This window comes from Triticum dicoccoides, chromosome 2B, assembly GCF_002162155.2.
Source record: "Triticum dicoccoides isolate Atlit2015 ecotype Zavitan chromosome 2B, WEW_v2.0, whole genome shotgun sequence".
NCBI classification, from domain to species: Eukaryota; Viridiplantae; Streptophyta; class Magnoliopsida; order Poales; family Poaceae; genus Triticum; species Triticum dicoccoides.
In genome coordinates, this window is record NC_041383.1 from 786,866,165 (window position 1) to 786,878,815 (window position 12,651).

At 48.1% G+C, this 12,651-nt stretch overlaps 2 protein-coding genes across 2 annotated transcripts; one reads left to right on the forward strand and one right to left on the reverse strand.

Annotated features, from left to right (window-relative positions):
* The first annotated feature begins 704 nt into the window (after window positions 1-704).
* On the forward strand, window positions 705-3,946 carry LOC119368815 (probable alpha-glucosidase Os06g0675700). The gene is made up of 3 exons (XM_037633966.1): window positions 705-913; window positions 1,136-1,420; window positions 1,746-3,946. The coding sequence occupies exons 1-3, from the start codon at window positions 720-722 to the stop codon at window positions 3,859-3,861; spliced, it is 2,595 nt and encodes an 864-aa protein (XP_037489863.1). The 5' UTR covers window positions 705-719; the 3' UTR covers window positions 3,862-3,946.
* Window positions 3,947-6,660: 2,714 nt separating this feature from the next.
* On the reverse strand, window positions 6,661-9,199 carry LOC119361434 (wall-associated receptor kinase 3-like). Its single transcript, XM_037626640.1, has 3 exons — window positions 8,353-9,199; window positions 8,079-8,222; window positions 6,661-7,886 (listed from the first exon to the last, which is right to left on the reverse strand). The coding sequence occupies exons 1-3, from the start codon at window positions 9,197-9,199 to the stop codon at window positions 6,685-6,687; spliced, it is 2,193 nt and encodes a 730-aa protein (XP_037482537.1). The 3' UTR covers window positions 6,661-6,684.
* Between the last annotated feature and the right edge of the window lie 3,452 nt (window positions 9,200-12,651).

Here is a 12,651-nt window from a genome sequence, read left to right on the forward strand (position 1 = left end):
GTGCCTAGTTAGTATAAGTAAAAAACCAGGGTCTACTTCTTTTATCAAATTACTAGTAATAATGTACGTGCAATGCACATTTATATTAGGTAGGATATTAGTTGCACGTTATATTAGATAAGATATATCTTTTGCACATTGGTATTTGATAAGATATCAATTACTTTTTTCACGGGAATGGTAGGATATTAATAACATGGCAGATTTCCTGGAATAGCGCTTAGTCAAAACATGTTTATAACCAATGGCAGTGGTGGGTAATTAGAGTGTTAAACATGTTTGGTTCTCAACATTGAAGCAATTTGAACCGCTAGATAACATGATTTGACGGTCGAGATGGTTTGGATCTGCCCCTTTGGGTCCTTTTATATTGGTATAGATAGATATAGATAAGACTGAATCAAAACTTTCTCCGATTAGATCTCAACGATTATAATTCTAGGTTAGATCTAAATCGTTAAAATCAGATCCACCAAATCAATAGCCTTTATTTTCTACTATTCTCTCATTAACATGAGATTTTCTTTAGGATAGCATTAATATACTTCCTCGTATGGAAAAAGCGATAAAGCTTAACATTGAAATACTACCTATCAAAAGGTAATCTTAGGCACATTTTTAAATCTTTTCAAACATTGAGAATGACTACTAATCTATATAAAGCCAAGCATCCAATAGTTGTTGACACTCATTTGTGTGGCACACCATCCTATTGTCTAATGGCAATTGTAAAGCCGTCTGGTGAGCTTCTCAGGCTCCTCACCTTCCTCATTTGCCTACTCCATCATTGCAACGCAGGCTATGACGTCGACTCGGTCGTCGGGGCGCGGAGCCTATTATCGGCCAATCTGAAACTTGTAGGCGGGACGACGGAGTTCGGTCCTGATGTCAAGAGGCTCGACCTAACTGCAAGGCAAGTGTGCTTGATCTTCATCCTGATCCGGAAGTTTAATTCATCACCTTCTCTGTACTTTTTCTAAAGTATCATAGACAGGAATGTGTTGCACTGTTTGGTTGGGGTTATATATACACATTAATAGTTCTTTTATTTTAAAAGAGGTAGTATACCTTACGTCTGCATATATTGATGCATACACCCTAAGCTAACCGATTTAGTATTAACATGATGGCACAGCCTAGAGACGGATAGTCGGCTCCATGTGCGCATCACCGACGCCGACCATCAGAGATGGGAGGTCCCCCAGGATGTCATCCCACACCCAACGTCAGTGTCAGAGGACGTTTTGCTCGGATCGGCAGGCATGGACAATGCCACCTTGCCGAGCAGCGCCACCATCTCCAAGGTGTCTTCGGACCTGACCTTCTCCATCCACATGAATCCGTTCCGCTTCACCGTCTCCCGCCGCTCCACCGGTGACACCCTCTTCGACACTTCTGCAACCCTCATCTTCAAGGACCGGTACGTAATAAATAATACTCCCTCGTTTTCTCAAAATAGATCAAGTCATACTTTTTAAAGTTTAAACAAGTTTTTGTATAGAAAAAATATATATAAGCATCATGAAATACGTTTTTTTTTGACAATATATTTATTTGATACAATAAATGTTTAAATATTTCTACAAATAAACTTGACCTAACCTATGAAACATTGAGTTAGTACAAAACTTAGGGGTCTGTTTTATGGCAAGGAGTGAATACAAGTGTGATGTGTGGTAGGAGCAGCATATTAGCGAGTAGCCAAGTGATGGATGGGCATGCATGCATGACAATTGGAAATGCAGGTACTTGGAGGTGACGACGGCGCTTCCAGCCGGGCGGGCATCATTGTACGGGTTCGGCGAGCACACGAAACGGACGTTCCGGCTCCAGCCCAATGACACGTTCACGCTGTGGAACGAGGACCTGGAGAGGTCAGACCTACTGGACCGTAACCTCTACGGCTCGCACCCATTCTACATGGATGTGCGCCCTGGCGGCAATGCGCATGGCGTGCTCCTCCTCAACAGCAATGGCATGGACATACTGTATGGCGGGTCCTACATCACCTACAAAGTCATCGGTGGCGTGCTCGACTTCTACTTCTTCGCCGGCCCCTCCCCGCTTGCCGTCGTCGACCAGTACACCCAGTTCATCGGCCGCCCTGCCCCAATGCCATACTGGTCATTCGGGTTCCACCAGTGCAGGTATGGCTACAAGAATGTGGCTGACCTGGAGGAGGTGGTCGCCGGCTACGCCAAGGCCAAGATCCCCCTGGAGGGGATCTGGTCAGACATCGACTACATGGACCGCGGCCAGGATTTCACGCTGGATCCGATCAACTTCCCGGTGAACCGTCTCCGGCCGTTCGTCGACCGGCTCCACAGCAACGGCCAGAAGTATGTGGTCATCATAGACCCGGAGATCAAAAGGCAAGCAACGCCTAACGAGGACTTTTTCCTCAAGAGAAATGGCACCAACGTGGTGGGCAGGGTGTGGCCAGGCGAGGTGTACTTCCCGGACTTCATCAACCCACGCGCCGTGGAGTACTGGGCGCAGAAGATCTCCGAGTTCCGGCGGACCATCCCCGTAGACGGGCTATGGTGCGACATGAACGAGCCCTCCAACTTCGGGGCCTGGCAGCCGCTCAACGCGCTGGACGACCCGCCCTACCGCATCAACAACTCCGGCACGCATCGTCCCCTCAACAACCAAACCCTGCCGGTCTCCACTGTGCACTACAATGGCGTGTCCGAGTACGACGCGCACAACCTCTTCGGCCTCTACGAGGCACGTGCCACGCATGCCGCACTGCTCAAGGACACCGCGCGCCGCCCCTTCGTGCTCAGCCGCTCCACCTTCCCCGGAGCGGGGCGGTACGTCGCGCACTGGACCGGCGACAATTCCGCGCGGTGGGACGAGCTTGCGAACTCCATCAACACGATGCTCAGCTTTGGCCTCTTTGGCATCCCCATGGTCGGCGCCGACATATGCGGCTTCAGGGGCAACACAAGCCAGGAGCTCTGCAGCCGCTGGATCCAGCTTGGTGCGTTCTACCCGTTCGCGAGGGCGCACACGGAGAGAACCACCGAACGACGAGAGCTCTATGTGTGGGAGTCGACGGCGCAGTCGGCGAGGAAAGCGTTCGGGACGCGGTACCGGATGCTCCCCTACATGTACACGCTCATGTACGAGGCGCACACAACAGGGGCACCCATCGCACGCCCGCTCTTCTTCTCCTACCCGCAGGACGCCGACACGTACGGCGTGGACAAGCAGTTCCTGCTCGGGCGCGGCGTGCTTGTATCTCCGGTGCTACAGCCGGGTGCCACCACCGTCGACGCCTATTTCCCGGCAGGCCGGTGGTTCAGCCTCTATGACCACAACTACCCCCTCACGGTGGACACGCGGACCGGCAAGCGTGTTACACTCCAGGCACCAGCGGACTCGGCGAACGTCCACCTCGCTGGCGGCAACATCCTACCGCTGCAGCAGCCGGGCCTTACCACATCCGCCGCACGGCAAGGCGAGTTCCACCTCCTTGTGGCACTTGCGGAGAACGGCATGGCCAGCGGGGAGCTGTTCTTGGACGATGGCGAGTCGACCGAGATGGGCGGGGTGGGAGGCAACTGGACCCTGGTGAAATTTAGGTGCAGCACGGAGGAGAGCAAGGGCATCATCACGACCACGGCGAGTTCCCATGTGGTGCACAACTCATACACACCGAGTCGGGCGCCGGTGATCGGCAACGTGGTCTTCATGGGGCTCCAGTCGCCAGCAAAGGGGTTCACTATCTATGTGAACAACGTTGAGCTCAAGGCAGCCCGCACCAAGTCCCGGACGAGTGGAGCGCTTAGCGTCAATGGCCTGTCGCTGGCCATTGGAAAGGAGTTCAAGATCAAGATCGTCATGTCCCATTAACGATCTTGATACAATTTTTTCATAATTATTATTTTATATCTGAAATACTGAATAAAAAGTTTGAGAAATTTGAAGGTTATTATCATTTGCGGGTTCTAAGATTATTTATTGTCCTTGACCGTTCATCTAGCATCTCCCACTCATCTCAGAGAAGTAAATCCTTGTATTTAACTAACTCCAAAAGTAAGGCAGTTAATCACAAGATCCATCTTGATTTGAAATTGCTCCTTCGCATTTTTTTTGGGAGGCAATTGTATGTTCTTTTACTTACTTATTACTGACTACTACTAGGAGATCTTTTTTTTGTCAAATTACTACTAGGACATTTTTTTTGTCAAATTACTACTAGGACATCTTTGAACGTGCATAGCACACATGAAGGCCCATAGCCATCGTTTTTCTAAGGTTTACAAATCTGCTAAGACTTTCCATTTTTGCGGGGCAATCCCTACGCCACGGCAATCCCTTGCTTCAAGGAGGTGTTGAGCACCTCAAAGGCACTCTTGAATAGCTTTTGTATGCCATCATGGATCTCCGAGCTAATGGGGAAGCCGTCTCCAAGCGAGCAGCTCGGTCGATACCAAATGGGTACAATATCTCGATCTCCCCACATTGCCTTCGGCACGTGAACTAGGAACCGCACTTCCGGCAGCATATTGTCCTGCAAGCAATACGAGGCCGACGCCAAGACAAGACACGAAGATGTGCAGTGAAGAAGCCAACACCTCAGATCGAGCTCTCTACGTATGTATGCACGCACGGGGAGCTGGTTACGCGAATAAAATGCACTCCGGGTCACTGAACTTGTTTAGGCTGGTCACTTTGGTCAATGTATTGAGGAAACAGCTTGTTAAGGGAATCGTACTTGCTAAAACGGACTGAAACGGTCACTGCATACGTTTCGCTCATTTTCTGCGATAAGGAGAAGAAACTCCTTCGTTGAGCCCAGTGTATCGGCCAAAATACTTGAAGCCCCCGGTGGAGGTGTTGCAGTAGTACGCCACGATGAAATTGAGCACCTGGGCAATCCCTTGCTTCAAGGAGATGTCAAACACCTCAAAGGCACTCCTGAACGGCTTCTGTATGCCATCGTGGACCTCGCAGCTAATGTGGAAGTCGATACCAAATGGGTACGGTATCTCGGCATTCCCACACTGCCTTCTGCACGTGAACTAGCAGCCGCACTTCCGGGAGCACATTATGCTGCAAGCAATATGAGGCCGACGCCAAGACACGACACAAAGATGTGTTCTGAAGAAGCCAACACCTCGATCGAGCTCTCTATGTACGTATGCATGCACGGGGAGCTGTTGAAGCCAACAGTCCGTGGGGAACTTGTTCAGGCACGCCAACGTGGGCACACGGTGGCGGCCGGACCACGATCGTGTTTACCTAGTAGCAAAAGTAAACGGTCCAGAGTCGCCGTCAAGTGTACATAATATTCGAATTTTTTTAAGAAAGAAAGGTCTCTGAATCTTCCTACTGATTAACAAATTCCTCCACTGGAACCAAACATGAAACATGTAACACCCACCCACCGCGCGCGGTTTCAGTTATGTACTACGTACTGGCGGATAGTGGATACTAGCTGCATGGCTGCATTCGATGGATTAGCTGTTAACAATTCTAGGTTCTAGGTTCTAGAATTATTAGATGACTTGATTGCAGCCGCCCGTTGCAACTTGCAATTTGCAAAGGGAAAAAAGCCCGTCCCTTTCTCTTCCTAGCTTGTCCCTGTACTTTCCCCCTGGCAGTGGAACCACGCGTAATGCACCATAAGTCGATATCCATGCACCAGACAGCACTACGAAATTACCTAGCTATATGAATCATTTGTTTTTTGATTATCTCTCTGCTTTCATGATTTAGATACAACTAAGGTGGAGCATCAGAAACGTCACTCCAAGACAAGCAAGCAAGCAACCTAGGGAGTAACGAAACAGGACGTTGATTTCCGGCATGGCCTGGGTTCACTCAGAGTTCATATATACCCTTTCTCAGCTAACGTTACCAGACCAACACCACAGCTCCATCGTCATTAGTCCCCGTGAGCATAACCAGCGCCTAATCAGGCGGCCAAGACCCACGAAGATGGCGGCGCCAAGGATTAGAAAGCTCGTCACGGTGCAGGGAGCTTTGGACTCCGTCCTCCTCCAAGGACACGACGGGCATCCCATCCCATGGGACGTTGTCGTGAAGAAGCTTGCCGAGCTGTTCCGCTTCCTCGCATCCGCGTTCTCGGCGCTCGTCGCCGGGATCCGGGAGTGGGTCGTGGCAATGGAGCAGCGGGCAGGCTCCGCCTTGGCCGTCGCCCTCCCTGCCGTGGCTGTGGTGGCGCTAGTCGTCCTCTGCTGCGGCTGTTGCGGGTACTTGGTGGGCGGCGGGAGGCGCCGGCCGAGAGGGCCGAACGGGGAGGAGGTCAACGGCACCGAGGGGCCGGTGGTGAGGTACCGTGGCCGTGGTGGCGGTGGGTACAGAGGAGGGATCTTCAGCGTGCACCCCAACAAGCCCATCATGTGCTAGCTACAAATGACGATCTATGAATTATGTATAAGACAACGCCCTAAGCGCATCGTGTGCTAGCTTTTCTTCAAATTGATATTCAATAGACTTTTGTTGTTGAACATACATCACACATCGAATGAATTAAAAAAACAATTTGGAATTTGCAAACTATAGAGTCGTAGGAGATAGACTCCCTATTATAAAATTTACACATATTAGCAGCAATACTACCTCAAAATAAAATACATGTGGTACCGAGGTTCAGAAGAAATAGATGTATGTGCATGTAGTAATTTATAGATCATTCTGCATGTTTAGTCATCTTGCATAATAGGAACTCCCTGGGTTTATGGGATGGTTCTCACTTTTGTCCATTGGATACCCACTTAATTCTATTTCATAACCAGTAGTAGATTCTCCCCCAGGAAGATTTTCTTCGTCCATCTCCATGTCGAGTTGTACCCAAGGATGTAGTGAAAGTTTTCTTAATCTATTTAGCTCATCGGCGACATCTTTCATGGATGGCCTATTGTCACCACACATTTCTAGGCATTTCCTAGCCAGGTCTGCAAGTCCTCTCAGCAACTCCATACTTGCTTGGCCTTTCACTTGACTCACCAACACATCTTCTAGATTATTCTCCCTCATAGCAGAAAGGAAAATCAATGACAAGCTTCTTGGCTTCTCAGTCCCCTCGAGCTTTAGTGGCAACTGGCCTGTGAGGATCTCTAAAAGGATAACTCCAAAACTGTACACGTCACTTTTGTCTGTTAACTGGCATGTTTGCATGTATTCAGGATCAAGGTAGCCACATGTACCTTGAACCATTGTAACAAACTGCTCTTTGTCAGACGGGGCTAATATAGAGGCTCCAAAGTCTGACACTTTGGCCATATAGTTATCATCAAGCAAGATGTTGGAAGTTTTCACGTCACCATGAATAATTGGGGGAGACGCGTATGAATGTAGGAAGCTGAGACCTTCGGCTGCTTCATGAGCGATCCTTAAGAGAGTGCTAAAGGAAATTTGCAATGCCTGGTTCCTGCCATGGATAAGCTCAAACAATGTACCATTTCGTACAAACTCGTAGACTAGAATAGGAACTTCCACCTCAAGGCAGCACCCCAAGAGTTTAACAACGTTCTTGTGATTGATTTGCGATAAAATGAGCATCTCTTTCCCAAATTCCTTCTTTTGCCTTTCATCAACTATTCCACATCTTTTAACTGCAACTGGCATGCTGCTCTTTATTATCCCTTTATAGACCGTTCCATGGCCTCCTTTTCCAAGTATTCTACTAATGTCAAAGTTATCAGTGGCATGTCTGAGTTCAGCTTCTGAAAATACATTGAAAGCAAGACCTTTCTCTGATCTCATCCTATCAAACAAAAGCAAGCCTCCATGCTCGCGAAAATACTCCTGCTTAACTTTATTCAATTTTCTCTTTTGAGTTGTCATTTGTCCCCAAAAGACGGAGATCATGATGATAACCATCAGGCCAAATAATCCCATTGTAAGTCCTGATAACAACATTAGACGAGAGAATTATTTTTGAGACCAATGGGAGAGAGAGAGAGAGAGTATAGAACATAGTTGGTGTAAATTAGCTAACATTAGATTTGTTTCACATTACTTTTTTATTTCATGACATTGCACAAGAGTGCGATAAAGTTAATGACCTAGCTAGGTGTTCGTGTTTATTCGGTCGTTACCTACTATGAAGCCTGTATTTGGGTTGCATGTATTGCTTTCTTTGGCATATTTTTTTCCAACTCGACAAGAACATCGGTATTCTCCAGCGATATTGCGACAAACACCATCCGAAGGGCATGGGTTGTGATCACATTCATTAATATCTGCAACAAAAGTAGCCAAACAAAATAATCTAGTTTCAAAAAAGATAAAGAGACCCTACATCCAATGTGCAATTTGATTGATATTAGTGCAAATATAGATTGTCACTAGCTCGGAGCTAATAATTGGTACCTTTGCATCCACCAGGAAGATAAGGGTTTCCTTCATAGCCATTGATACAATTGCACATGTACCCTTGGTCATTGCTGGAATTCACACACTTGCTATTGCTACTGAGGCATGCATAAGTGCCGGTCTTATTCTGTTTTGCAACATCACATGACTTGATATCTCTCATAGCCCAGTCGAGCACCACAGGCACCCGCCCATCATTTGTGCCATTGAACTTGTTGGTGGTTATGTACTTAGTGCTGAACCTGAATGACGTTGTTTCCATCAACACTGCATAGCTGCACCGATTGAACTTCCATATTCGACTATTGTTGACCGTGCTAAAAAAGGTTGTTGCGTAGAAGTACATCCTCTTCGGTATCGTCGTCTGGGAGCATCCGATACCGGAGCAAGATCCATCAACTAGGTCCGACTGGTTGCGGCATGCTGCGGCACCATAGCCTTCGTAGCCTGTGCCATCACGGTCCGAGATGGAGGCCAAGGCGTTGCAGCCGATGACCATGAATCTGTTCTGGACATCGGAGAGGCGGTATGGAGAAGAAACGCCTTCATTGAGCCCCCCGTATCGGCCAAAATACTCCATGCTCCCGGTGGAGGTGTTGTAGCAATACCCCACGATGAAATTGAGCACTCGGGTTGTCCCTTGCTTCAAGGAGATGTCGAGGACCTCAAAGACACTCCTGAATGGCCTCTCTACACCACCGTGGACCTTGCAGTCGAGGTGGAAGCCGTCTCCGAGCGAACAGCCTGGGTCTATACCAAATGGGTATGGTATCTCGACATTCCCACACTGTCTTCGGCAGTGTGAACTAGGAACCGCACTTCCAGCTGGAACTAGGAACCGCATTACAGCCGTTGCAACTTGCAAAGCCCGTCGCTATCTCTTCCTGCACTTGCCACATACTGTAATAGATAACGAAAATGACCTATCCCTGCTGGCACTGGCACGATACGTAATGCACCCTGCGTGGATCCGCGCACACCAGACCAGACGTGCACAACACTACGAAATTACCCAAAGCTTTACACGTCCATGTCCATTCCTAAAACAGAAAACTTCCTACGTATATGAATCATCAATTTGTTTTTGGTGATTATCTCTCTGGTTTCATGATTTAGATACAACTGAGGTGGAGCATCACAAACGTCGCTCCAAGACAAGCAAGCAAGCAACTTAGGGAGTAACGAAACAGGACGTTGATTTCCGGCACGGCCTGAGTTCACTCAGAGTTCATATATACCCTTTCTCAGCTAACGTTAACAGACCGACACCACAACTCCATCGTCGTTAGTCCCCACGAGCATAACCATCGCCTAATCAGGCGGCCAAGACCCACGAAGATGTCGGCGCCAAGGATTAGAAAGCTCGTCACGGCGCAGGGAGCTTTCGACTCCGTCCTCCTCCACGGACACAACGGGCATCCCATCCCGTGGGACGTTGTCGTGAAGAAGCTTGCCGAGCTGTTTTGGTTCCTCGCATCCGCATTCCCGTCGCTCGTCGCCGGGATCCGGGAGTGGGCCGCAGCAATGGAGCAGCGGGCGGGCTCTGCCTTGGCCGTCGCCCTCCCCGCCGCGGCCGTGGTAGCGCTGGTCGTCCTCTGCTGCTGCTGCTGCGGGTACTTGGTGGCTGGCGGGCGGCGCCGGCCGAGAGGGCCGAACGGGGAGGAGGTCTACGGCCGCGACGGGCCGGTGGTGAGGTACGGTTGCCGTGGCGGCGGTGGGTACACAGGAGGGATCTTCAGCATGCACCCCAACAAGCCCATCGTGTGCTAGCTAGCTTTGCTACAAATTGACAATCTATGAATTTGTTGACCCAAGAAAGATTGTGAATTTGTGATACGTGTACACTTTTCCTAGAAAAATAATCGATACATCTTAAGATTGTATTCCTTCGCTGCACTGCACCATTGTAAGTTTCTCTTTTAATGCAGATAAATTATTAACCCTCTTCATCCTCGTTTTTTTAACTGTAAAAAAGATGTGAGTCTACCCTTCACCCTCCCATGCGCAACGTTCCTGGCCGTTGGATCTTCTTTGACTTCTGCCTCTGGTTGTGCTCAGCCCTTGGATGCTTTGACCACAATTTTTTGTTACCGCTGCAAGTTATTTACGTCAGTGTGACTCGTGAGCCTTCTGTGACTGGGTCCAACAGCTTGTTTGTGGGTGCACTAGTTCGATGGGGCGAGGGAGCCAATCAGCTCCTATGCTTGTGACCCCTAAAAAAACACTATTGTGCTTGTGTAGGTCCCCATGAGACGCATCTCAATCGCTTGACACGGTAAGGGAACGTGAAATCAGTCGCAATATAAAGAGTTTTCATTTTGACGTATGCAACCAGAATTAAGTTGTGTTATTCTTTCTTTCCTTTTTGAGTTGAAAGTGGTGTTATTTGAACTAACTATATTATGTGTTACAATATATCGTGCTACCAAAACCAAGTGGTGGTATACAGGTGTACACACAAAAGAAAAAGAAAGAAAACATGGTAAATATATAAATAGCATGCTAGCCGGTTTTTTCAAGAACACTCAAGAGCTTCAATGATCATATAGTTGGATTACATTCCTTCTTTACACAATCTGCAAGGAAGGTTGGGATATAATTAATCCATAAACACCTTCTCCTAGAGGCACTACATTGCTTGGCGCAAAGATGTGCCAATTCATTCGCTTCCCTCGGTGCGAATACTAAACGAAACTCCTCTAGATTCTCACATAGTCCTTCTATTTCATGCAGAGTGGCAGCTATCTCGGAATGATCAAAACATCTAGTGCTCCACATGTTCACCACTGTTTGGGCACTGGTTTCAACTATCAGCTTCTACATACCCAAATCGTATGCAAGTTGGACCCCATCTCGGATTGCATAAGCATCCATGGCCATTGCGCTGAGCCCTGCATCATACCATACTGCTAGTGCACGTAGCAAAGTGCCCTTGTGATTGCGAATGCCCAGTCCCGTGCTGCCTTGATGTGTTTCTTCATGGAAAGAAGCATCCACATTGACCTTGATAAAAGGATCATCGGGCGGTTGCCATTTCTTCACTACCTTTGCCGGTTTCACCGTAATCTCCTTGAGGAGCAAACAGGGATCTATAGGACATGATGCAAAAGGATCCACACGGCTATTCATCAAGATGCGCTCCTCATCTTCAACAAGAAAGGACCAAGCAATGGTAAATTCTACCTTGAAGCCGTCAAGTTCACATTCGTGTTGACTAGTGTTGCATGTTTTGGGCACGACAAAGACATGACCTTGTGCAGCGATGTCCCCGGATGGTGTGTACGCTTGAATGAGAACCTTAAGCTTTCCGCCCAAGCTTACAGAAACAACTTGCCTTGACAGGTTGAGGTAACCACATTTCACCGCACACTTTCTTCCAACTTTTGAATCGAGCAACACAACTTCCATTGATGGGTCAGCGTCGTGCTGCTGAGATAGTGAAGAGGAGACAACTCATACTCCATGTTCAAAAGGATTTGACTTGTAATCAACAAGATGAGCACCAAAGATGGTGGCTTGAACGGAACGTTTAAGCTATTGCATGCATAACTCTAGCGTGCAAGAGTGCTTTTCAATGATGATCGGGCTTAAACTAGCTTCATAACCACCATCATAATAATGGACATAACTGACCAATGCTCTATCTTGAGGCGGCGTTGTTCCCCTTACTTTCAGTTGGATTTCGATGTCAACGGTCTCCTCCGACATAATTGCGCGAACTGGGCCGGTCAAGTATAGAAAAGGATGCTGCAATTAAGCATCATCGTCATATATTTGCCATTAATTATAATAAAAACTAATCAACAAGGGCACCCTACTGATGTGAAATTGTGAATACAAGAAGAAGAAGAAGAAGAAGAAGAAGAAGAAGAAGAGCATAGATACCGCTTCATGGAGGACTTGGTAGTTATCCCTTGCACGGAGGAAGATGGGGCTGCGACGCTCATCCATGGCATCTCGGGCAGCAACCACGCCGTACACCTGCAGCAGCCAGTCGAAATGTTTCAAGTCATTAACTTTGATGGAGCAGATCTGCACGGTCCTCACGAGGACGGCGTCTATTGGCTTGAAGCCCGGCGTGGAGTGGGTAAAGAGCATGGGACTGAACAAGGCTGCATGCATGGCAGTTAGGGGGCGTTTGTGTCAGAAAATCTATACACGAAATCTATATCATGATGAGGAAGAGAAAGAAATCAGAGGATTTAGATGCATGATGCATGTTTGCTCACTCAGGTCTTCGAAGCTGCTTTTGTAGTTGCCGTGGAGATACTCCCAGCCCCTGCAGAAGCGAGCGAA

What these genes read in the sequence shown, in the direction of transcription:
- LOC119368815 (XM_037633966.1), top strand. Translation starts at nt 720, where the DNA reads ATGGCAATTGTAAAGCCGTCTGGTGAGCTTCTCAGGCTCCTCACCTTC. An exon ending in AGGCTCGACCTAACTGCAAG is followed by an intron (nt 914 to 1,135) that starts GCAAGTGTGCTT and finishes ATGATGGCACAG; the next exon opens with CCTAGAGACGGATAGTCGGC. An exon ending in ACCCTCATCTTCAAGGACCG is followed by an intron (nt 1,421 to 1,745) that starts GTACGTAATAAA and finishes TTGGAAATGCAG; the next exon opens with GTACTTGGAGGTGACGACGG.
- LOC119361434 (XM_037626640.1), bottom strand. Translation starts at nt 9,199, where the DNA reads ATGCGGTTCCTAGTTCCAGCTGGAAGTGCGGTTCCTAGTTCACACTGC. An exon ending in TCTTCCTGGTGGATGCAAAG is followed by an intron (nt 8,223 to 8,352) that starts GTACCAATTATT and finishes CTTTTGTTGCAG; the next exon opens with ATATTAATGAATGTGATCAC. An exon ending in AAATACAGGCTTCATAGTAG is followed by an intron (nt 7,887 to 8,078) that starts GTAACGACCGAA and finishes TGTTGTTATCAG; the next exon opens with GACTTACAATGGGATTATTT.